At 38.8% G+C, this 26,447-nt stretch overlaps 1 protein-coding gene across 1 annotated transcript in view; it reads right to left on the bottom strand.

Moving 5' to 3' along the window:
* LOC110174250 (mannosyl-oligosaccharide 1,2-alpha-mannosidase IA) overlaps positions 1-6,117 on the bottom strand; it is a 363,419-nt gene extending 357,302 nt beyond the window's left edge. Inside the window, exon 1 of the mRNA XM_020940313.2 lies at positions 4,598-6,117. Coding sequence (XP_020795972.1) covers positions 4,598-5,134 — 537 coding nt within the window. The 5' untranslated portion in view covers positions 5,135-6,117. The remainder of the gene's footprint in view (positions 1-4,597) is intronic.
* Positions 6,118-26,447: the final 20,330 nt, after the last annotated feature.

The following is a 26,447-nucleotide window of genomic DNA, read 5'->3' as shown; positions in this document are numbered from 1 at the left end:
ATTCAGTCCTGGTTCAGACCTGATTCAGACCTGGTTCAGTCCTGGTTCAGATTAAGATTCACATTTATTTCATGCAACCTTTATGTTTTATTGACATATTTAAAATATTAACACATTTCTAAAAAATTAATATTTGTATTGGCCATATTATAGGCTCAATGTTGTGACATATTTCAGCCACTAGGAGGGCAGTGCCACATCTGACCCCCGCAAACTCTGTCAGTGCTTAGCAGGTTAGCTATGTCCATTTACTATACTATACAGTCTATGGTTTATAGTAGGGCAGCACGATTAATACATTTGCAAAATTACAACTTTTTTTTTGTACTTCTTTTTTGTCCACGCCAGCTGATTACATGTGCGTCCTGTGTTCTAGAGATGAAAGAAGCGTTTTCCATCTCAGTGCAGCCGTGTGAGTTCAGCAGCTCATATTATGCTTTCCACCACACGTTTGCACTTCTCTTTTCTCTCTGTGGTTTATATGTGTGTTAGATCAAGGTCATGTAGTGAAAATATGAGCTTTTATAACGCTGCCACCGTGAAGGATTCATCTTATATAGCAGCCTTCCAATATCCCACACTGACCCAAGCTTCATTGTGCTCTTCCGCTTGTCCCCAGGGCTCCCACTGCAGACAGGTGACTGACCCGCCCGATGTCCCCTCAGCAGAGAGAAAGGACAAATGCAGAAATGAGAGGCCTGTGCCTTATATTTAAAGCAGAACTCACCAGTTTGAGCACAGGTCAGGACATAATAAATGGACCATGGAAGGGGCCAAAAAGGTGCTTTACCATGCTACAAATCAAGACACTAGTATGAGTTAGTTTTAGAGTACCTCTACATCAGGGATGGGCAAACTTTTTGACTCGAGGGCCACAAAGGGATCTAAAATTTGACAGAAGGGCCGAACCAGGGGCAGATGGATGGGAGTTTTTTGGCAATCCACCTCATAAGAGAAGAAAAAAACATGGGATATGTAGAAATTATGTCCCATGATATTAAAATATCCCATAATTGAAAATCATTACAAAGCTCTACAACAAAGTATGTCTCTTTCAAGTCCCATTGTATTTACTATTTATTGAAATTACTTTGAAAAACACTGAAAATTATTATTATTATTTTTGTTCTTCAAGGTCGGCGGGCCGGATTAAGAAGATTAAAGGGCCGCATATGGCCCCTGGGCCGTAGTTTGCCCACCCCTGCTCTACATCATATTTGATTTGTAGCTCAGTGAATACAGTGGAAAATGAAATGAAATGAAAATGAAAATAAAGAAATAAAAACTGCATTAGCAGACTATTATAAAGTCACTTTAGACAAAAAAAAAAAATATTCACAGATGTCACAGATTATAACTATATATCAGACAACCACAATGTCTAAGTATACAACTAATATAATACAAATACCTGCACATGAATAGACCAACAATGTGAAGGGAAAAAAAAGATGACCCATTAAATCAGATGGAGATTAGTAACAGGAACAAGAGTATTCCATTTCACTACTTGACCAATCAAGCACAAATTTTATATTGTTCCTGCCAAGACATCAAGTAATGCACTTCCACACTTCCAGTGTGTTAAGAATGTAAGGCTGAGAATGTAGTGTAAATGTAAGGCTTACAATCTCCAGAAGATCAAAAGGCCATTTTCTTGAGTGAACCCTGCAGCATCAGCAGGCTGATAATATCTCCCTAAGCAGCTCCATACATTAATATTGTTGGAGGCCAGCTCCTGACTCCCACACGTAAACAGACCCAATGCAGTGGTGTGCTCACATTCCAAACACCAGTCAGTGACATTTGCACAACATCCAAAATAAAAAGCAAAAGCACAGATCTGCGTCTCTGTAGGAGCGCTACAAGGGCGTAAACCTTTTCCTCTAACTTTGTTCATCTCGTTTTGCCCAGCAGGCAGCTCTTTCCCTGCTCAGACCGGATGTTTGGCACACCTGGATCTTAGGAGCATGCAGGGGCAGAGGGAGGTCACAGAGCTCAGAGACGGCTGGGAGGCACCGGTTTAACAGCAGCATTCAGACAGCCTTGTGCACTGGTCATTATTTTTATGGTATAAGGATTTTCATGTCAGCTACAACCACCCCAGGTCAGGCACCAAGCTGTCTTTACCAGGCTTTGTTTACAAGAGCACATTGTAGTTCAGGTACAGTACAACAATAAATGAATTCATTTTCAATGTAAGAATGTCTAAAAGACATCAGATTTTGTAGAATGAAAAAGTTCAAAGGCTCAAAAATGATCTGGACTTTCACAAGATTAATTTTAAAAGGAAACACACTTCTGTTTTGGATTTATTTTCTTCTGCTTCTAGAGCTTTTGTTTCAGTGTGTTTTCTTCTAAGATACTTTTTGTTTTTTATTAGACCCACACCAACAAACACCATTAATATTTCTGTGAAGACATCGGATGCACAACCCAAAACATGCACAATAAATAAAATCCTCCAGCTAGGTAATCCTGACCAAGTCTAGCTCAAGATCTGGAGATGGGTCCCTGGAGGCACCAGATGGGTTAAATACAGGAGGCACAATTCCCCAAGAGGAAAATACTGTGTACTTTAACCTTAAATACATAATGCAATAAGAGTTATTTCAAATGATTATAATTAAAGATCATTTCTGTCTGTTATTCACAACATATTACAAATGTGCATAAAAAATAACAGTACCACAAGATCACACTGCACTTCACTTGCAAATATCAATGTCAAGCTCTCAGAGATATAGATCATTACTAAATGTATTTTTCTGTGCCACATGGCATCATATAGAGTTACCTCGCTCCCTGCAGCAACAACGGCACGCTTGCACTGAGTCTTTGTTTCACATTCAAAAGGTTTGAACCTCATCCTGCGTAAACAGCCTTTTAGCACACACTTTTGATGTTTTTTAGCACACTGGTATTGAGTTACACCAGGCTTTAGACTTTTGACAAAGGACAACAGCTGTATAATGCATGTAGAAATAACAGGACATTCAAGGTACAACTGTGAGTATGTGGTTCGAGCCACTGCAGAGGTACCATAAACTTAACAGATTCACAGAGGCATTACATCACAGAATACATAATATATGGCACAGAGTGACTGTCATCCAGAATTGCTGAAACTTGCCTAGAATGACTCGGAGTGAATTGTTTGTGTCTTGCAGCGTAGCTAGCAGTGGGCTCTTTTCAAAAGCGTGTCCCTTTACTCTGGCTCTGTCTTGGCGGGAGGTAAGTGGGGAGTCTGCTTTCTAGTAGGTGGCTGTTGGGAAAATGATGCCCATTCACAGCCCGGGCAGTGAAGCACTCAATGGGCTAGGTCAGACGTGCTTTGTTGACTTTGAAAAGAAACCCTCTTTTGCATTGACTGACTCTGGAATGAAATATGTGCACACAATGTAACACAGGTGTAACTCAAGCGAGGGCAACTCGCAATCCCCCAAAGACAACCTCACGCTTCACACAAGGAATAAATGTTCAAGACAGGTTAGCCCAACCAGGTCATATTCTAAATTTGTGTACTTTAAAAAGCTTGTTTGCCCGCTCAGGTCAAAATGGGGGCAGGAGAGTCTGGGTGGGCCTACAAAGGTGGGCCTCAAGGAAGCACAGAAGCCACCTGGAATACTGCCAGAAAATTAGACACAGTGACAAGTAACACTACAACAGCCACACATGCCAGTGCACATGCCATGAAAGAGGATGTATGGACATGCAGGGGCTGAAAGGAGAAGACACCGACACACCTACACCCTCAAAGTGTGCATTTGCGAAACACCATTAATATTGCCCAACATAATTGGGCAAGAAGGGTGTAGTGAAATATAACTTTCTCCACGCCTATGACCCTGAGGCATAGAACTTTGCAGAGCTCAGCTAAAAAGAGCAGCCAGGCAAAGTCACATTGACTTTGAGTTGAAAGAGCATCAAAAGAGAAGCAAAGAGAGAGTGAGAAGTGAGCAGAGCGAGCACATAACCCAGTGGTCCTCTGACACCTCACTATCATGAAGCACATCACCTCCAGGTCTAAAAGCACAAGCAGCAGCGAGAGAAGTGACAACAGGACTGATCTGCATCACATGCCAAGCCTAAGAGCCACATAAACAGGCCATTTGGCCCCGCCCCCACTCAGCCTCACTCCCTTGAGTGTGTACAGATGTGTGATCCACATACTCTGCCACTCTGGACTGCTCATTGGACCCACAGGACTCAACAAAAGCTCACAGCTCCGAGAGCTGCCTCCCACTATCACAGAGGACACTACATTAGACACTACATTACAGACAGTGGTGCCTGGGTGAGGTGTTACCGATTTGCATCTTATTTTTCAACTGTAACTCATCAACTGACGACTGTTTTTATCAAGATATTTCAATAACTATATATACTATATATACGGAGCATCAGGACACAAGTAGCCTACAATAAAGATCCTTCACTCAAGGGGCTAGAATTTTTATATTTAAAACTTTGCTGTTACATCATATTTTAAGAGTTTGTAGCAAAACTTTTTTTCTGCATCATTTTCACATAAACTCTTAACAATCCAAAGTCCCCCACGGCCATGAGCCCCTGTAGTGTACAGTACTGCACTTACCTCTTTAACTTTCTCCCGCCTCTCGTTGGTCTGTGGGTCGGTAGGTTTGCCGTTATCTCTGCCCAGGGGCGCTTTAAGCAGACATCTTCTGAACTTGTTGTAACTGAAAGTATCCATGTCTGTACCATGCTCTGATGAGGTCGCTGCCTCCGTCCTGGACTTGGGCAGAGTCATGTCCTCCTGCGGTTTACCGCCGGCCAGTCGCTCCTCGGTCCCCTCCCGAGACACGGAAGGCTTGCGACTTAGATTCTTTAGCTTGGTGCTGCTCGTTTCTCCTTTCGCCGGGGTCATGCCTTGGTCTTTGGGTCTTTTTAAGTGTTCTCTGGCGTCATTCTCGGACCCGGAGCCAACGGTAACGGGCTGGGTCTCGGTCTTTGACAAAAAAATGCGCTTTAGTCGCACAGAGTCCGGTAGAAAGAAGAGAGCCCCAAAACACAGCGTTACTAACCCCGAAAGAAAAAGTAGAAAGACAAACTTCTGGGACAGACGCAGACCCATGCCCGATGCCGAAACACCGGGCAACTTTCGGAAAACCATTGAAACTTTTAGTTGGGGCAACCGGAGAAGAAGGCGAGAATGGTCGGTGTTATGACAGTGTCCTCTCCACTGTGCAGCACCTCCGCAGCGTTGACATAAGTAAATAGTAGATGTGCTGGATTTGAAACACACCCCCGTGACACTCCGAGTGGCACGAACAGTCTGCCAGAGCAGTCACTATCTCACTATCAGCAGGATGTACATACGCAAAGAATAGGCCTGTTTACACGTTAGCACGCATTGGTAACTCACAGCTCTGAGCTTTTAATTGCACTAAATGCCATTAATAACACTGCAGTCTTTGAAGTGTAAATTATACAAGACTCGGGGATCATATGTTAAACCACTGGAGCTTTAGAAGGGTACATCGCGCGATCTGCTATGGCACACAGATTTATGAACGATCACCACGTATTTCACAGTCGGTCAGCGAATCAGGCCTGGCTGGGACCAAAGTTGTGTCTAGATACATATTTCAACGGTGCGCGAACCGTCAGTAACACGTAAAAGCTCTGTGGTGCAAAATCTCTATCGTGCACCAACACCACAGCATCTCATCCTCGGCTCCGTTTGCCCACGTTGCTGCATGGATCATCTCCTGAAATCACGCGCGATAAATACGAGCTCTCTTCGTTGCGTCTATACTGTCATACGGACGCGTGTGAATTCATGTCGCCTCTCCTGTCAATGCTCGCTCATCCAGCCGCGCTCGGATCACCCCTGTCTCCTTCCTCTGGCGTCAACACGCCGGCCCAAACAAATAGGTGGATGACATGAAAGAAGGCGGGTTTTGTCCGAAGCGAAGTTATCCCAGCTAGACCCTGGTCCAGATTTGTAGAATAAACACATCCACCGTGCAGCCTCCTGGTTCCACACAAAGACACAGCGCCGCGTCGCCCGGTACTACCAGCTGCCGTCCGCCTCCTGCCGCTGCCGTGCCTTGCTGCTCCAGCGTGTTGTGCGCACTCGTGTCGCCGCGCTGTGGACGTCCGCCTGCATGAAAGCAAGCGAGTGGAGAGAGGCAGGAAATGTAACGTATACAGACCACGGCTTTGGAGAGAGAGAAGGGGGACGAGGGGAGACTAGACGGTCCTCCGCTCCACAATCCCGTGGGCTGGTCGCACGTCTTGATGGATATTCACAGCGGCTTATCAAAACAGAGTTAAGCCCAGTGAGCCTGCGGACAAAAGCAGACCGGTCTGAATAGCTCAGTACGTTAGAAAACCATCAACACCCCCAGAGAAAATAAGCTGTTTAATCCCCAAAGCTTGGAGAAGGGGACACAGACCGCCGACACCGGATAGCTTACTACTAAATAAACAAGCTTGGCTAAAAGAAGTGCTTAATTGGGCACAACGATACAAGCCAAAAGACAGGGAACATAAATATGATCTGAATAATGTCTGAATAACTCGATTCAAGCGTAAAATGGAGTCAGGTCGACTCGAGGTCATGCTGTCTGATAGTGCCATCAAACAGAGATACGGGACTACATTCACGCCATACTCTGTACAGATGTACATCAACTCACCTTTATGGAACAGATAATACTCCCTACAACTGTACAACAACTCACCTTTATGGAACAGATAATACTCCCTACAACTGTACAACTACTCACCTTTATGGAACAGATAATACTCCAACTGTACAACAACTCACCTTTATGGAACAGATAATACTCCCTACAACTGTACAACTACTCACCTTTATGGAACAGATAATACTCCCTACAACTGTACAACAACTCACCTTTATGGAACAGATAATACTCCCTACAACTGTACAACTACTCACCTTTATGGAACAGATAATACTCCCTACAACTGTACAACAACTCACCTTTATGTAACAGATAATACTCCCTACAACTGTACAACAACTCACCTTTATGTAACAGATAATACTCCCTACAACTGTACAACAACTCACCTTTATGGAACAGATAATACTCCCTACAACTGTACAACTACTCACCTTTATGGAACAGATAATACTCCCTACAACTGTACAACAACTCACCTTTATGTAACAGATAATACTCCCTACAACTGCACAACAACTCACCTTTATGGAAACAGATAATACTCCCTACAACTGTACAACAACTCACCTTTATGGAACAGATAATACTCCCTACAACTGTACAACAACTCACCTTTATGTAACAGATAATACTCCCTACAACTGCACAACAACTCACCTTTATGGAACAGATAATACTCCCTACAACTGTACAACTACTCACCTTTATGGAACAGATAATACTCCCTACAACTGTACAACTACTCACCTTTATGGAACAGATAATACTCCCTACAACTGTACAACAACTCACCTTTATGGAACAGATAATACTCCCTACAACTGTACAACAACTCACCTTTATGGAACAGATAATACTCCCTACAACTGTACAACAACTCACCTTTATGTAACAGATAATACTCCCTACAACTGTACAACAACTCACCTTTATGGAACAGATAATACTCCCTACAACTGTACAACAACTCACCTTTATGGAACAGATAATACTCCCTACAACTGTACAACAACTCACCCTTATGAACAGATAATACTCCCTACAACTGTACAACAACTCACCTTTATGGAACAGATAATACTCCCTACAACTGTACAACAACTCACCTTTATGGAACAGATAATACTCCCTACAACTGTACAACAACTCACCTTATGTAACAGATAATACTCCCTACAACTGTACAACAACTCACCTTTATGTAACAGATAATACTCCCTACAACTGTACAACAACTCACCTTTATGGAACAGATAATACTCCCTACAACTGTACAACAACTCGCTTTTATGGAACAGATAATACTCCCTACAACTGTACAACAACTCACCTTTATGGAACAGATAATACTCCCTACAACTGTACAACAACTCACCTTTATGGAACAGATAATAATACTCCCTACAACTGTACAACAACTCACCTTTATGGAACAGATAATACTCCCTACAACTGTACAACAACTCACCTTTATGGAACAGATAATACTCCCTACAACTGTACAACAACTCACCTTTATGGAACAGATAATACTCCCTACAACTGTACAACAACTCACCTTTATGTAACAGATAATACTCCCTACAACTGTACAACAACTCACTTTTATGTAACAGATAATACTCCCTACAACTGTACAACAACTCACCTTTATGGAACAGATAATACTCCCTACAACTGTACAACAACTCACCTTTATGGAACAGATAATACTCCCTACAACTGTACAACAACTCACCTTTATGGAACAGATAATACTCCCTACAACTGTACAACAACTCACCTTTATGGAACAGATAATACTCCCTACAACTGTACAAACTACTCACCTTTATGGAACAGATAATACTCCCTACAACTGTACAACAACTCACCTTTATGGAACAGATAATACTCCCTACAACTGTACAACAACTCACCTTTATGTAACAGATAATACTCCCTACAACTGTACAACAACTCACCTTTATGTAACAGATAATACTCCCTACAACTGTACAACAACTCACCTTTATGGAACAGATAATACTCCCTACAACTGTACAACAACTCACCTTTTATGTAACAGATAATACTCCTACAACTGCACAACAACTCACCTTCATGGAACAGATAATACTCCCTACAACTGCACAACAACTCACCTTTATGGAACAGATAATACTCCCTACAACTGTACAACAACTCACCTTTATGTAACAGATAATACTCCCTACAACTGTACAACAACTCACCTTTATGTAACAGATAATACTCCCTACAACTGTACAACAACTCACCTTTATGGAACAGATAATACTCCCTACAACTGTACAACAACTCACCTTTATGGAACAGATAATACTCCCTACAACTGTACAACAACTCACCTTTATGTAACAGATAATACTCCCTACAACTGTACAACAACTCACCTTTATGGAACAGATAATACTCCCTACAACTGTACAACAACTCACCTTTATGGAACAGATAATACTCCCTACAACTGTACAACAACTCACCTTTATGGAACAGATAATACTCCCTACAACTGTAGAACAACTCACCTTTATGAACAGATAATACTCCCTACAACTGTACAACAACTCACCTTTATGAAACAGATAATACTCCCTACAACTGTACAACAACTCACCTTTATGGAACAGATAATACTCCCTACAACTGTACAACAACTCACCTTTATGGAACAGATAATACTCCCTACAACTGTACAACTCACTCTTATGTAATGGATAACCCTATATAAATAATAAATCTGAAGGGACAGGGGACACAGGGCTCAAAATTGGGACTGTCCCGGGTAAATAGGGACCTCATCAGTCATCTCCATACTACAGTCTCGTGGTACAGTTCAATAATTCTCTAATAAGAGTATTATTTAAGATAAACCTAATAATAAAAACAATATAAAACTTACCTTAATATAGATGTGTTGCTTTGGGAATATCTAGTCAACTCAGAATCATCAAAAGTTAGTTAAAGCAATGGAGGCTGGAGCTATCAAGCACACCTTTCCCGCACGACCACCCGCTATTTATCTTAACTAAAATATTCATTTAGCCAGAAGCAAAGTAAGACTTTTTAACAGCTTTAATACTGCAAAACACACTACGTTTTTTAAAAGTTTGGCTTAATAATCTCTCATTATTACCAATAAAAATAAATGACACTGGCCAAGGCTTTAATAGCTCAGGGAGGTTGACAGTGTTATTGTATAGTTCGTAGAGTTGGCTTAGCAAAGCAATAAATGGAGAACTTTCTTTTATATCTAAAGAGCTCACAATGTGCAAGAGTGAGACAACAGGCTGGTCTTTGGGCAGCATATGCACGCGCTAAATTGACAGTTTGTTTAAAAAGGTCCTATATTACGAGCAATTGTCTCTTGTGAGCTTTAAGTCATGTTAGAATTATTGTTACCTCAAAAACGTACTTAGAGTTGTGTTTTGTTTCATTCGCAATGTTTGAGCAATCCTGTTATGGTGTATTGAGAGAAAAACTCAGACTAAATATGCAGGGTTTGTATGTTAAACATGTGTGAATGAAATGAAAACAAAATAAATCTGGGTATGTTTGTGATGAGGAAACAACATAACAGATCAGAAAATAACATAAGTAGCATAGGCCTGTTAAAAAAGACTGATGTCAGATTGAAAACAGTAGCGTATAACTTGCTGAACAAATAAGTTATAAGCATTCATCACAATTCAGTTAAAGGTTCCATTTTCCACTAAATTGACTCTTGTGAGCTTCAAGCCATATAATATTATTTTACCTGTAATAGCCCGGATAGCGACCTTATTGGGTTTGAAGAGGAAGAGAGCAGTGCTGAGATGACTTGTCCATTGCAGACCCATGTACAGTCATTCTTCATCAACAAAAAGAAATATATTTACCAAAAAAAAAAAAAAAAAGCCAAGGGCAAAGTTTAAAACCAGCATCGCAACAAACAGCCTGTCCACACAGCACCTGAACATTTGACAAACTGAGGCTGGCTCCTTTTATAGAGCACCTCCCTTGATTGGACACTCCCACTCTCCATAGAGCAGGTAAGTACAGGTGAGTTTAATAATGTTTTAAAAGTTAGATTTAGCAGAACAGTGATAATGTTTATTCAACTAAATCCAGTTAAAAAGTAGAGCTCTCTTTATTGTTTCAGCAGTGTTAATTGTGGAAATTAGAGTAGATTCAAACACTAAAAGTATCATCCGTAGTACAGCTGTCTACCCCAGAACCTTTCTTAAGGTGCTCTGGTTGCCTGGGGACTCTTTTGGCTGAAACACCTAAAATGGCAGACAAAAAGGGTAAACATCATTCTGTCAGAATTCATAGTAAATGCATTTTCTTACACTTATTTATTTTTCTTTTAACTTCTCTGCAACCAACCTTTTAGTGAATTAATAATTGTTTAACTTTAACTAAAATGTGTACACGTTTGGACTAGCTACATTACATTATAACCTCAACAAAAACAAGCCTGGAATTGTGTTTTGTTTCCTTCACACATGTTTGAGTAATATTTTATTATTAGTCTGTCTACATCTCCAAACCTTAAAATGCTCTGTTCCACCTTGCAGAGGTGGGGACTTGCAAGTCATGACTTGAGTCACTATTTTTAAGACTTGAGACTTAAAATGTACTAAGACTTGGGACTCGACCTGGACTTGAGGCCTGTGACTTGAGAAGGCTTCTTTCTATTCTGACTGTAATAATTCACACTAAGATCTTGTCAAGACATTTAAAAATGAAAAATTAACCCTTTTTTACAACTCTTATATACTCATTTTAAAATATACTATGATTTGATGGTAAGTACAATTTAGCTTAAAACTCATATAAATTGCAAAAATCTAAGCTGTATTTGGTACTTTGGGTTCAAGACTTGTAATTACTTGAAGCTCAAAGCAGACGACTTGGACTTGCCTGTCTATGACTTGGGACTTGACTCGGACTTGAGGTCAAAGACTTGAGACTTATTTGAGACTTGCAAAACAAAGACTTCAGCTCAGCTCTGCCACCTTGTGATGTCATGTAACGGTATTTTTACGTTAACAGCTCTTTTTACCTTTAGTTCAGTAGAGATTGGCAATTTCAGAGTGGAAGTTATCCAAATGATTCTAGTGAAGGTCTAGGTAGACATCACAAGGTGGAATGAAGTGCTTTCCGCTTGGGGGAAGAACACAGCTTTAATATGCAGTGTTTAAGCATGTGTGAATGAAACACAACACAACTCTAGGTATGTTTGTGATGAGGAAACGCATAACATAGATCAGAAAACAGCGTAATATGGCCTCTTTAATGTTTTTTGTATATAGGCAGATTCTATGTGAATGAAATCCTAGCAGGAGCTCTTCCAAGCTTTGTAATAGAACCATCAAATCAGAAGACCAACTTACATGAGTCCAGACAGTGAGTGTGCATGAATCTGCACGGCCTCTTGACAGTGCACTTTATCACCAGGATAGATGAGTGTGGTGATACACTCTCTCACCACAACCAAGAGGAGACGCCGCATCAGAGCAAGGGTATTTTTCAACGACAGCCAATGCAGGTGTTTCCACATTCCACACTCACTCTGCATTCACTCTAGATTCTATATGACACAAAATGACGGTTGTGGGAGTTAAGCCATGTTCTAATGCTGTTACCTCCTCAAAGACATACCTGGAGTTGTGTTTTGTTTCATTCACACAGGTTTGAGTTACCTTTTGTTAGTCTATCTACATCTCCAAAGCTCAAAATGCTCTAGTAGTTTTCAAGTTAACAGCAACCTTTAGTTCGGTAGAGATTGGCAATACATGCATCATGAATTTTGGACTTCTGGTCATTGCACAATGCATATTGGGAAGGATTTTTGGAAAAAAGTGAGCATCAAACCGCCATGTTTGTTTTCCCAGTGGGATGTGTCTATTGGGATTCCAGTCTTTTCTAGTCTTTTGAACCATATCGCTTTTGTTTCTGGTTCTGATATTGTCATATTTTAGTTTTCGGGATTCGGACATTGTAATTGTGTGGTTGTTGGATGTCCTAACAGCGGAGTGCCATCAAAGCGGGATCCCGTTTGTTAAGCGAGAGGTACAGAAGACAAACAGGCTGAGCTCGTACTTTCTTGTTCGACTGGCTTCACAGCAACATCACGTCTTGGTCACTTTGCAATGGAAGGTGTTTCTTGGCAAACAGCTGGTGCCTTTCACTTTGGCATTGACTTTTTAAATTTGTAATTCGTAATTCGTAAGGTTGAGCGATGCACATACAAAATGTTCACTGCAAACTCAGGATGATTTCTTAGGCAGTCAAAGGTTTCCTTTTTCGTCCTTCCTGTGTATCAGTACTGCCCATCGCCTTCGCCTTTCACTATTTTTCAATTCCGTTGGGAAGGGAAACAGTTTGGATAGAGGTTTGCAGTCACACACATCTGATTCCCTTTTGCATTTATGGAGTTTGCAAACTTCCGAAGCCCATTTCCCAAGCCATTTTCCGCTGTTAAGACATCCAACAACCACACAATTACGATGTATGAATCCCAAAAATTTAAATTATGACGATATCAGAACCAGAAACAAAAGCGATATGGTTCAAAAGATAAGAAAAAACTGGAATCCCAATAGACGCATCCCACTGGGAAAACAAACATGGCTGTTTGATGCTCACTTTTCAGAAAGTCCTTCCCAGTATGCATTGCGCGGTGACTGAAGTCCGAAATTCGTGCTGCATGTATTCCAGGGCTGAAATTATCCAAATGATCCTAGTGAACGTACATAGAGTTTTAAAATACTTCCTATATTACCATATGACATCACAAGGTGGAACAGAGTATTTTTTCAGTTTGAGAGAAGAACCCAGCCTAAATATGCAGAGTTTGTGTGTTAAACATGTGTGAATGAAACAAAACACAACACCAGACATGCTTTTGATGAGGAAACAACATTATAACCGATCAGAAAATAGGGTAATATGGGCCTTTAACTTCATCAGCATCAACAAAGACATAAGGACAGAAGATAATGTAACATGATGTACTTGTAATTGGATATGAAGGTTAACCCCCTCATCTTTATAATTCAATCTCTACTCTCCTATTAGCCACAGTCAGACCCAATGGCACGAACGCTGCTACTGTGCTATAAAGAGAAACAAATGGCATCTGTAGCGAGAAGCCAATACATCTCTGCATGCTGTGCGATTTGCTGAAATGTGCCTATTATTGATACTTTGCGATGGGATCATGCTGGGAGTACTACATGCATTGAATCTCTATGGTGGAATGTGCAGCGGTTACCATGGCGACACAACACACGCATGAGAGCAACGCTGTCCAAAAAGTTTTAAGGTTGTCTGAAAAAATACAAAATGGGTTTAAACAGCACATTCTCAGGAGTGTGATCAATGATTCATGGTTCAGTTTAAGAGTTTGATTTTCAACAAAAAGGTGAGAGTGACTAACTAAAAAACTGTTGGCTCTAATATTAACTATCTTGAGATTGTAATTTTATATGCGCGAGATTTATTTTCGGGGCAGATTGTGTTATGGAACAGATAATAATCCCTACAACTCTACAACAATTCACCCTAAGGTAACAGAGAACCATATGTCGTGTCAATCATCACATCACTGTTGCATTGTCTTTCGATTCCTCTTGTATATAGCAAAGATTTTATATTTTATTATTTATTTTTAGTTTTTATTTTGACTTGTACATATACATCTATATAATTATGCCTTATTTGACTTTTTTTTTTTTTTGCTACTTATTTAGAATGATGTGCGAAGTGTGAGCTACTGTGTCCAAATAATTTCCCTTGTGGATCAGTAAAGTTTGTCTAAGTCTAAGTTAAAACAAAACACAGAATAAAGTTTAACAAAGACTCAGAAAGACAGATTAGTGCCTACAGTTAGCGGCACAACCCCACAGAATCTTAACATCAGCTACAAAGTATGAAAACAGATACAAACTTCTTCATTAGTATCTTTTTTTTTCATCATTGGATCACTGAACACAGGCCTATTACAGTTTGACCCCAAAGGGAAAACACTGTAAGCCCCAAAACAGTTTCAGGTCACATTCTGCCTCCCATTAGAAAGACTAGCTAATAATTATATGATTATGTACAAAGTTAAAATTGTCTGTGATTAACCTGGACTGTTTCCCACAACGCATCTCTCCTCGGATCATTATCACGTGTCGGCGCAGAGCATAAAATCTATGCTTTTAATCCCTAATGTATTCTGCTTGTGTAAATTATTCCAAACTGATAAACCATGCAGCTGTGATAAGGAGGACCAAATGAGGGGCCCACTGTCATTAACCCAGACAAACAATTTCTCACGCGCTGATAGATTTCCTGTTTCGAAGCGTATACATGCAGGTACGGTATTTTCAGTTGTGCATGATAAAGAGGTAACAATCTCTCATATCTTCAATCCTCAAGATTTCTCAAAGGGCCCATATTATCACGCTGTTTTCTGATCTATGTTATAATGTTGTTTCCTCGTCAAAAACACGCCAGGTGTTTTGTTTCATTCACACGTGTTTAACGCTGCATTTTTAGGCTGAGTTCTTCTCTCAAACGGAACGAACTGTGATGTCATGTGGTAATACAGGAAGTGTTTCAACCCTAACCCTGGAAATGATTTCTAATAATAAAAGATTACTCAAACATGTGTGAATGAAACAAAACACCACTCCAAGTATGTTTTGAGGAAGCAACGACATTATAACATGGCTTAAAGCTCTCAAGAATCCATTTTGTGTAATATAGAACCTTTACTATTTATATTTTGTTAAGAATTTGATCTATGAATCCACTACCCTCAACAAAATACAAACATAGCCTTTATATTTTCTGTACATTTTCTATACTTGACAGTACAGTGAATGATGTTATTTCAGTTCAATGACACTGTCCTTTATGGTTACCTGCATACTGCCCACACTTAATTACTTGGCCCACAGGAAGAGGAAATTAACCTTAATAGACTACACAGGCTATATGATTTAATAGTATATGTAAAATTGACTTTTATGGGCCTTTAACCATGTTATAACTGTGCTCCTTCATCATAAGATTACTAAGAGTTTTATTTCAGTTGAGTTATACATAGTATGTTTGAGTAATCCTGTAATGTCCTGTGTTTGAAGTATGAGAACTAAACAAAAAAAAATCTGTTTTCATCTACCCCCTATCTCCACCTGCTTCTCTGTTTACTTGTGATTATTAAGAAAAAAATTAAGAAATCAGACTTCGGGTCATACATGTGAGTTCAAAATTGTCATTTTTTTTTTTTTTTTAATACAATAAAACACATAAATAATGAAAATCCGCCACTTAGGGTGACATTTCACTAGCCTGATTCATCAGTGGGTTTCACTTTGTGGAAACCGTCTGACCTCACTGCGTTAGAATTCGTTCGCTTGACTGTAGGCAGGTTCTTTTTAAAAATTTAACCAATCGCTGCTATTTGGTCATGACGTATGTAATGTGCCACTAAATTCACCAAACATTCTCCTTGTTTCGTTTTTAAATCCTCGATCTCGGGAATTGTTGCCAACACAGAATGTATAGCTCTTCGCTGATTGACTGGTGCCCGAACTGCAGTTCTGATGTTCTTGCAAACCATCTAGTGTATTCCGATTCCTGACCTAGTTGCTGGAGAGAAATGAAATTGAGTGAAGGCGCTAAGTGGCACCAGCCTGGCTAACATTTCACTGTAGGTGAGGCTAAAATTATCTAAATGATTCTAGTGAAGGTGTATGGAAGGTGTATTACCACATGACATCACAAGGTGGCACAGAGTGTTTGCAGTTTGAGAGAAGAACTCAGCTGAAATATGCAGGGTTGTGTGTTAAACATGTGCGAGTGAAACAAAATACATCTACAGGTGTGTTTCAGATGAGGAAACAACATAACATAGATCAGCAAACAGCCTAATATCGACCCTTTAAGTCATTTTGAGGACATCTTGACATCACAAAGTGGCACAAAGCACTCAGTCAAAATATGCAGGATTTGTGTGTTAAACATGTAAATTAAAATAAACACAACTGCAAGCATGGTTTTCAACATGTAACATTATAATATAGAAAAAAAAAATAGTGTAACGGGGTCTTTAAGTACAAATTTGCAACTTGTAAACGAAAAAAAATGTGCCCTGGCAATTGACATAGAAAACGCATTTTTAGTGAAGTGAAATTGATCAGTTCCTTTTATGAGCAAGGCAAAACCCCGTGTGGGCACAAAGACGTAATCAAAACACTTCTTCTAGTATAACGGGAAAAAAACAAACAAAAAAATAAAGAACAAAACTGGAAATAAGAGCAGCCTCACCAGTAGATGAAGCTTTTTATTGTCTAAACATAACAATTAGCCATACATTAGAGATGGTATATGGGCCATGTAAATGAGGAGTGAATGCAATAATAAACACAACATTAAGCAGATGAAATGGGGCTGGTGAACGGTGGGCACCCTCCCAACGCTCTGATTAGACATGTCAGTGTGAGCTCACGGTGTGGACACGTCCTACGGTGACATTAAAGAGGAGACGGGAGGAGCGGGTGCAGTGTTGTGTTCACAGCGCTCGGTCAGGGTCTTTTGTAGCAACACAGTGCCACCCATTGGTCAAAATGTAGAACTGCAACTCAATAATAATGGAAATGTTGACAAAAGTGGTCTTATACATTAATTTATATGGTATATCTGATTTGATTTATAAGCTTTGCAGCAACATCGTGCCACCCATTGGTCAAAATATAGAATTATAGCTAAATAATAATGAAAATGTTGATAAAAGTGGTCTTTCATTATACGAATTTATATGCTGTATCTGATTTAATTTTATTTATATGCAAATAAAAACTGATAGAAAAAAAAAGTTTAGCTCAAATCTTTATTAAAATCACTACATTTGCTGAAATACTTTTTTTTTTTTCATTTTAAGTACATTTTTAAACTTGTACTTTAGTAGTTTAGTAGATTTTTTTCATATGATCCTTTTACTAATACTTACTAATTTACGTGAGTATTTATTTCTTCCAGTATGTGTACTTTTACTTAAGTAACAAAATCGAGTACTTCTTTCACTACTGTTGTATATATCTGATATCTGATTTGGATTGTTTTTCTCTTCTTGCATCCAGTAAGTGAAGGACAAACTAGTTATGGTGCATTAAAGCTGCACTATGTAACTTTTCGGATGGGGGTCCGTCACCTTGTTGTTTCTATGGATACGCCATTGCTCTACCTGCAATGTTACACAGTACACCATTAAACTGTTCCAGCTTACATTTATTCAATTGCAGGTGGTCTCATAGCTCAAAAATACCTAGAGGAACTGGCATTCTGACTGTGAGCGGGGTCGCCTCTCCACAGATCTGACCTGTAACTTGGTCTAGTTATGAAGATAGAAAAGTTTAATACCATACTGTGAAACTTTCCAGGGAAAAGAATAGCATTACCATGGAGAAAAGCAACTGACAGACTCTCCACCAGAAAAGTTACACAATGAACCTTTAAGTTTTCGGTCAATAACATATAGGCCTATTTATTTAACAGTCACGTGTTTATCTATGTCGTATATTGTCCTGTGATATCAAAATGACAGTTATTTTTTATTTTATTTGTTTATTTACTATTATTATTTATTTATTTATTTTTCAATTTTAAAATTATACATTAAAAAAAAAAAAAAAAAACACCCTTCTTTCCACATTCATCACACTGAAAACTACAAAAAACACATGGCATACAAACAGTAATGGTGCACTTTGTAACTTTTCTAGTAAAGGGTCCATCACTTGCTTGACTCCATGCTGTTTTTTCCTGAAATGTTCTTCAGTATGGCATCTAAGGCTTCATCACCAGGCCAGGTTACAGGCCAGATCTGTGAAGAAGTGGACCCACTCACAGTAATGATACATGTTTTTGTGGTAGTTCTGAAAAATAAAACCACTTGTAATTGAATAAATGCAAGATATATTTGTTTTAATGCCATACTGTGGAACATCCCAGGCAAAACAACATCACCATGGAGACGAGCAGATGGCGCACCCTCCACCATGAACAGTCAAGTCCAGTCCTGTCAAGATATTCAAAAAAGGTGTCCATGTCCCTTCGAGGTCCAGTCTTTTCCCCCTTACAGAATGAACCAAGTTAATCTTAATCCATTTTTTTTTTTAAAGTATTATGAGATTGGGTAAATTTCAGCTGAACGACGACAGCAAATCTGAATACAAAAGATGTTTTCCGGCTAACATTTCCAGTAATTGGAGCCTCAAATTAGACTCCTCAGATGTAAAATTAACTTGGCTACTACAGTGAATGTGCCCAGAAATGAATGCAACACATGCCAACAATTAAAATGGAGTAAGTGGAGCAGATCTGTTCCAGTGTGTGCTTATGTGTGGTTGTGGGTCTAAGGCGCTTGGAGCTGCAGAGTCATTGTGATTTTCCATTGAGCTGAAATAGAACTGAAATAAACAATAAGCTGTCTGTGGTGGTGATTCTTCGGACACTTCACAAGGTCCGTGAGAAGTCCAACAGGGCCAGTCGCTTTAGAGTGTGTAGGACTCTTCAGTGGCGCTGAAAAGGGTTCTGTATAAACGCATATGCTCTGAAATGTTCTATTGTATCAACTATTTTAACTTTTGACTTGTGATACTTTTTACAATTTTATACATTTCTATGAATATACATGAACTAAGATATATGGAATTAAAGAAAGTTAATTAAAGTAAATTAAAGTAAAGAAAGAAAGTAAATAACAACAACGACAAAGCAATGGGCAGCTACTTTGAGGATGTGAATATACTATATAAAGAAATGTATATATTTAGTAGATATTTAAAGTAACTTCTTTGATTCATACACCATACATCTTGTGATGCCTTAATAAATATATATGTATATAAAAATGTTGAGCAAGATGGTATGTCCAAACTGCTATAGTACAAAAAAGACAAAAAAGTACTATAGTACAAAAAAGACAAATATTTTGCTGGTTATTATATTTATTGCATGATGTGTACTGTCTAATGATGTCAACAAATCGGTACCAAGAGCTTTTAGAGCAGGGGTCACCAAACTTTTCCCTGGGGGCCACATTATCGCTCCTGACTGTGATGGGGGCCGGGGTCAGGTTGGCCTTATGACAGAACTGTATGACCCTAACTACGCAGATTATATTCTTTGAAAACCGCCACACTTTCTTTGCATATCTGACAAATTGCACGATCCTTATACTGAACAAAAAAATAACTGGTTGTCCACGGTTCTTTGAAAATTCGGCACTCTCTGTCAACTTTTCATATTTTAACACTTGCCATTTTGCTGTCCTTAACTGCACTACACTACTCTGGACGTGCTGACTGTCACTGTTTGATCACAAGCTTGTCAGGTGATGAAAATTCAGTGGCAAATGTAAATACCTCATATAATTATTTAAATATAAATATAAATACTTCAAATAAATGTTTTTATTGAAAAAAATCAACAAAATACAAGATACAGATGTGTTATTTTTCCAAAAAGTAAAAATAGGCCATGACAACTTTTGAGGATTGCCTCATATGACCAGTTCAAGTGGTGGGGGGCAGAGGGGCTGAGGGGCCTGTCAAACAGGAGTGGAGGACTGGAGTTGGCCCACAGGCCACAGTTTGATGAACCGTTTTAAAGCATACTCCAGTGTTTCATAACAAGTTGCTAACCAATTTTTTAAAAAATTAATTTGAAAATGGATGTAAAGAAAACATTTTCCACTTTTGCAGCTGTTACTAAAAAAAAAAAAAAACATAATTTCCTTACAAAGTTCTGTTGAGTCATAACACACAATATGCTCACCCAATACTGTATTATTAGACATTTTAATCTATGCCATGTTCCTTGTATTATTATCTTATTTTAAAGTTAATATGTTATTTGTTAAGTATGTCCTTACACCAATTTACTGTATATATGCAATGTTATACTTATGAGGACCCCAGAAAGGCTAGTGTTCAAATGAGAATTCTAATACAGACTCAAGAATTAAGTGAGATATTTTGTGTGGTGTTGAATCATAGCTGTAGCGCTCCCTCTACTGGTCAGTTGTCAAACACTGTACCCTTTCAGTACTTCATGAAAATAGTGAAATAATACACAACCAGAGTTATAAAGTAAAATCTTTATTTTACAGTGTTGTAAATAATTTCATTTTGGTGATTGTTGAAAATGGAAAGCTTGAATGGTGAACAATCTCTGTACATTTATTATACACATTTATTTCCCCACATTAAATATATTATTGCAAATTACATAAAGTGAATGTGATCCATACAGTAGACGACACATGAAACAACTTTGTCGTGACAACTATTACGATTACAAACTTAAGCTGATCTCCATTGTCTGTAAGGCCCATCATCAAATTCATACCCAGCTACTTTGAAGGGCCCATATTATGCAATTTTCTGTTATAATGTTTCCTCATCACAAACATACCTGGAGTTGTGTTTGGTTTTGTTCACACATGTTTAGCACACAAATCCTGCATATTTAGGCTGAGCTCTGTTCTCAAACAGTATCATTTACACCATTTCAGTCCTACAATTATCAGTCTTTACTAAACAAAAAGGTAAAAGGCAACTGTTAACTTAAAACCTACTGCTTCATGACATCAGAAGGTGGAACAGGGCATTCTGAGCTCTGGACATGTAGACAGACTAATAATAAAGATTTACTCAAACATGTGTGAATGAACCAAAACACAACTCGAGGTATGTTTTAGATGAGGCAACAACATTATAACATGGCTTAAATCTCACAAGGGTCAATTTTGCTTAATATAAGACCTTTAAACTTGCTGACTTGAGCAGTTGTGAAATAAATGGACTATGTAAATTGCTGGATGGTCTAAACATTGGTTCATCAGAGAGGGCAGGTCCGGTAAAGCGAAGAGGTAAACAAGGCCAGACTTTGGGTGAGCTCTGACACCGCACACTCATTATGGGATGACGTGGGTGAGTGCGTGCGACTGGATGCAATTACAGCTAAAAAAAAAGGTCCATTTGCAAGTATTCTGTGTCGGTTTGCTTGTGTAATTTAACTTGTACTGATACTTAGCAGCTGCTGTCATCATCATTCTCTGGGAGTGTGAAGCCAACTGTAGGCTCTGCTCTGTCTGAGGCTTTCTTAGACTTTAATCTGTGCTTACAGATTTGATCACAATCTAAGCAGAAAGAACTGACTTGGCTGGAACTACAACAGGTGAGGTGATCTGGGCTGTTGAACAAGTCTCACACAAAAAAATTACAATCACATGCGCACTAGCATTACCCAGTAGTTTTCCAGTTTTTCTTGATTTTCTGTTGAAATTTCAAACGCCTAAACAGGACCGTGAACACAAGTACTGATCACAGGGTCCTGGAAATGTGCTGTTTAAATCCATTTTGTATTTTTTCTTGAGTTTTAAGACAATCTTAAAACTTTTTTTGACTGTTAATGTGTGCATTGTGTCACCATGGTAACTCCTACACATTCAACCATTAGAGATACGTGTAGAACACCACCAGCATGAGGTCTGCGCAAGGTAGTGATTAACTGAGAACTTGTTCCAGTAAAACAGCTAAGTAATACATTTTTATATAGTTTGACAAATGCCTCTCAAATACCTGAGCATAAATGTGCAAATGTATTCTAACACGCTAACTGACAGCTCACAGTATCGTCATGCTGGGGGTGTATTTCTGTGTATTTCTACGGTGGTATGTTCCTCAATTACCATGGTGACATAATACACAGCAATAACTACAAGAACGTTTTTAGGTTGTCCGAAAACACAAGAAAAAACACAAAATGGATTTAAACGTTGCATTTTCAGGAGCTTGCAATCAATTCAAGTGTTCATGGTCCTGTTTAGGTGTTTCATTTTTAACAAAAGAGTAAGGGCCTGTTTACACGAGAACATTTGCGGGTAAAAACAACTAAATATTTTTAAGTACCATTCGTTTAGAAGTTTTTGGGGCTTAAAAATGCAAAAATCTGAAACCACCCTCCAGAGTGGAAAAGTTGAATACGCTCCGCCGTCTCGTTTCCGTCTACACTGCCCAAGATGCAAAACTCTGGTCAGATCTGCTCACATCACGTACGTGTTGATGTCACATATATCACCACCTAGTGTCAACACCTAGCCGCCTGGCACGTATAACAAAATCGAATTCCACACACTTTTGCGTCACTGTATGCGCGCACAATTCCTTGTCTAAACGCGGAATAAAAAGTGAAGACACGACCCCACTTTTGCGTCTTCCATTCAGACTGTCATCATATAAACGTAGCCTGAGAGACTTTTTTAAATGCACAAATAATCTCACCCGTGGCCATCCCAGTGAAGTCTGCTCTTTCTGGTCAGACTGTGTTAATAATCAGACCTTTAATTTAAGTCTAACCTGAGTACCAGAGCTTCTAAACAGAGCAGAGCAAAGAATGTTGAGGACATCAGCAGCAAAGTATCTTGTAATGGGCTTGTTTATGTTCCATATCCAGACATAGGTGATTGGGTTTCCTAGATGATACATAATTTCATTGTTAGACAGAACGCAAGCACAATCATATTAAAATGGTAAACGAAAACAGAGCACGATAGCTGCCTTAAAACAATCACAAAACAGAGACAAAGACCTAAAAAAAGCATCGTCATTCTTCCTTTACCTCGAGTATGAACGTGCTCCTCTCCGATGTCTACAGATATTGACTGAACATGATTTATTGACTTTGTTTTTCATGTGAGACCAGCCATTTGTAAAAAGCAGCATCTCAACTTTCTCAGAGACATCTTTACAACCAGCCGGGAACAACAAAAACGCCACTGAATTGAAAAGGTGCATTGTGTAACTTTTCAGGGACAGGAAGATGGAATTACTTTGTCTGAAATGTTTCACAGTGTGGCATTAAACTTACCAATCTTCCGTTCTTTCAATTATGGGTGTTTTTATTGCACGGTCCATCCTCTGCCCAGATTGGATCGGTATCTCAGTCTGGAAGGATCTCCTGCTCGTTTCCATGGAGACAGTTCAATTTAAGACCATACCGTGAAAGATTCCAAGCAAAGCAATAATATTATTCACCAGAAAAGTTACACAGTGTGACTTTGAGAGAGTGCCATTCATGGGTTTCAGCTTCCTGTTGACATTTTGAGAACTTTTTACCATTCATAAGCTATATTATATTTTGTTTTAATTTGTTAAATGCCATGGCAACAGTCCCACTTGGTCAGAATTCTGAAACCCCACGAACAGAGTAAACATGAGAAAAGCACAGACACTGACCGACTTTCGCTGTAAAGAATCAGCAGAACAATCAAAGAGCAGTATTTCGATGTAAAACTCAAAAAATAAGTGAAAGCTGCACTATGTAACTTTCTGCTAGTCTCCATGGAGATGTTATCGCTTTGCTTAGAACATTCCACACTACAGCTTTGCCTTGAATCTCCCACCGTATGGAATTAAACTTAGATAATCAGGCTGAGTTACAGGTCAGATCTGTGGAGAGGCGATCCCCCACACAATGACAACACGTTTCTCAAGGTATTCTATTAGCTGTAGTTGAATAAAAAAAAAAAAAATAGAGAGAAATATGTTGTCATGCTGTAAAATATATAAGCAAAGTGTAATATCTACATGGAGACAAGTAGGTACCCCCTACCACAAAAGTTACGCAGTGCCCCTTTTTGACAAGACATTCTGAAAGTGATTTTAAACTTAAACTGTACCACACAGCAACATAACAAACTCAGATCTAGCTCTCTTTCTCTTGATCCCTCATCACAGCATTAGTTTGGTGAATGAAAAACCGACTACAATGATACAGGTTCTTCTACAGGCTTTATGGCTTCAGAGCTTTACACGAAACATAACAACATTATAGTGTGTTTCAAAATGACATATTTAGTTAGTTATGAGAAATTAAACATATGAAAATAGTACTTCAGCTCTCAGACAGTCTTTGGAATAATATAATATATGATTTGATATGAATGAACGTTAAATTTGGTCTCCGTTTCTCATTTACAACATCTGGTATAGTCCATTCAGTAATATGAAAAATACAATGCTTTTATAGATTATATACTCTTTCTTTCATATAAATAGTTTCCTTTGTATTCTTAAAGCCTGCACTTGAACCAACGCTTCTGTTTTAATTACATTTTTCAGCTAAGAAATTCTATTCAATATATGTTAACTCACTAACATCTGTGGAGAATAGAAGCTTTTCCAAGGCCGATGCAAATACTGATTATGTAGAATACAGAGCAACCCATGGCTGATAAGCTCTGCCGATATTTTTGAGCCAGTTTTTATTATTTTCCCCAAATGATGTACTTTAAATTTACTACAAATTCACATCCACAGCTTTAAGAGAATGGTGTAGTCAAGTTTTTGCAGATATCTCTTCGTATTAGTGTTAATATAAAGCTTTGTATGTATTTTTTAGGCAGCGCATTGACCAAAACAAAATATCGGCCTATTCTGGAGATTTAAAAGACAGATTTCAAGATTGATTTAAAAGCTTATATGCGAAACAGTCCAAATATCGGTCTCATATATCGACCAATAGATCTATCGGTCTATCTTCATGAAGATTTGGTAGAAGTTCATAAAACAACACTCAGTCACAGCTAAATTTGTTTTGTAAGTTTTTGTAAGTTTCGCAAAAATCATAAACAGCGAAAGGTTAAACCAGTGTTAAAAGAAGGCTGCGTGTGTTTTGGTGAGTCATGTCCAGCCTGCCACTTTGACACACACGTGCAGGAGACTTTGAGAAAATTCAATTTGAGCTAGACAAGGAAATGACTGTCTGCCCCTCTGCCTCTGCTGTCAGATCCATTATCCTTAAAGAAATGTGGAGGGGAAGCATCGAGCAGTCTCAGTAAACATGACATATTCTCAAAATGGAGAAGCAGTTTTAGGCGTCTTAAAATACAGGCAAAACTATAATTTCAAGATCCTATATTACGGTATTTTCTGATCTGTTATAATGCTGTTTCCTCATCAAAAACATAACTGGAGTGTGTGTTTAGTTTCATTCACACATGCGTTTGAGGAGGTAACAACATTCTAACATGGCTTAAAGCTCACAAGAGTCCATTCTGCATAATAAAGGACTTTTAAAGATCTTTAGAAAACTGGAACAACCTTTCCGATCGTCCTGCGCTCTCCCTTCCTCGGTAATGCGAATCTTGGAAATGTAAGGCAACACTTTAAAAGACGAGAAAGTATTGAATGGCCACTAACAGCTCAAAAGCAGCACGAAACTGGAGTGCTCTACCCATACAACTACAACTAAAGATGGCAATTTGGGAAAACTGCAATGCCCATTATCATCTCAGAAGAACTTAAGTGTATTCTATTTCAGATTATAATGAAATCGAAATGAAATAGTTTTGACATGAGGACAAAAACGTATTTCTTAAGTTTCGGTAAAAAAAAAAAAAAATCATGTCTGTATTGATACTTTGCAGCTGTTTGTCATCAACATTTCTAGGAGGGGTGAAGCAAACTGGAGGCACTGCTCCGTCTGAAGTATTGTAACCAGAGGTGGGACCAAGTCATTGTTTTGCAAGTCTCAAGTAAGTCTCAAGTCTTTGAGCTCAAGTCAGAGTCAAGTCACAAGTACCATTTGAGTACAAGTACATGCAAAGAATCAAAAGTCAAATCAAGTCAACTGAAAAAATTCAAGTCAAGTCAAGTTTCTCAAGTCAAGTCAAGTCAAAAACAAGTCAAGTCCGAGTCC

The sequence above is a fragment of the Boleophthalmus pectinirostris genome, unplaced genomic scaffold (genome assembly GCF_026225935.1).
Source record: "Boleophthalmus pectinirostris isolate CB_2022bp ecotype Guang Dong unplaced genomic scaffold, ASM2622593v1 HiC_scaffold_6, whole genome shotgun sequence".
NCBI lineage: Eukaryota > Metazoa > Chordata > Actinopteri > Gobiiformes > Gobiidae > Boleophthalmus > Boleophthalmus pectinirostris.
The sequence above is the reverse complement of the archived record's forward strand: the minus strand, read 5'-3'. Positions and strand labels throughout refer to the sequence as shown.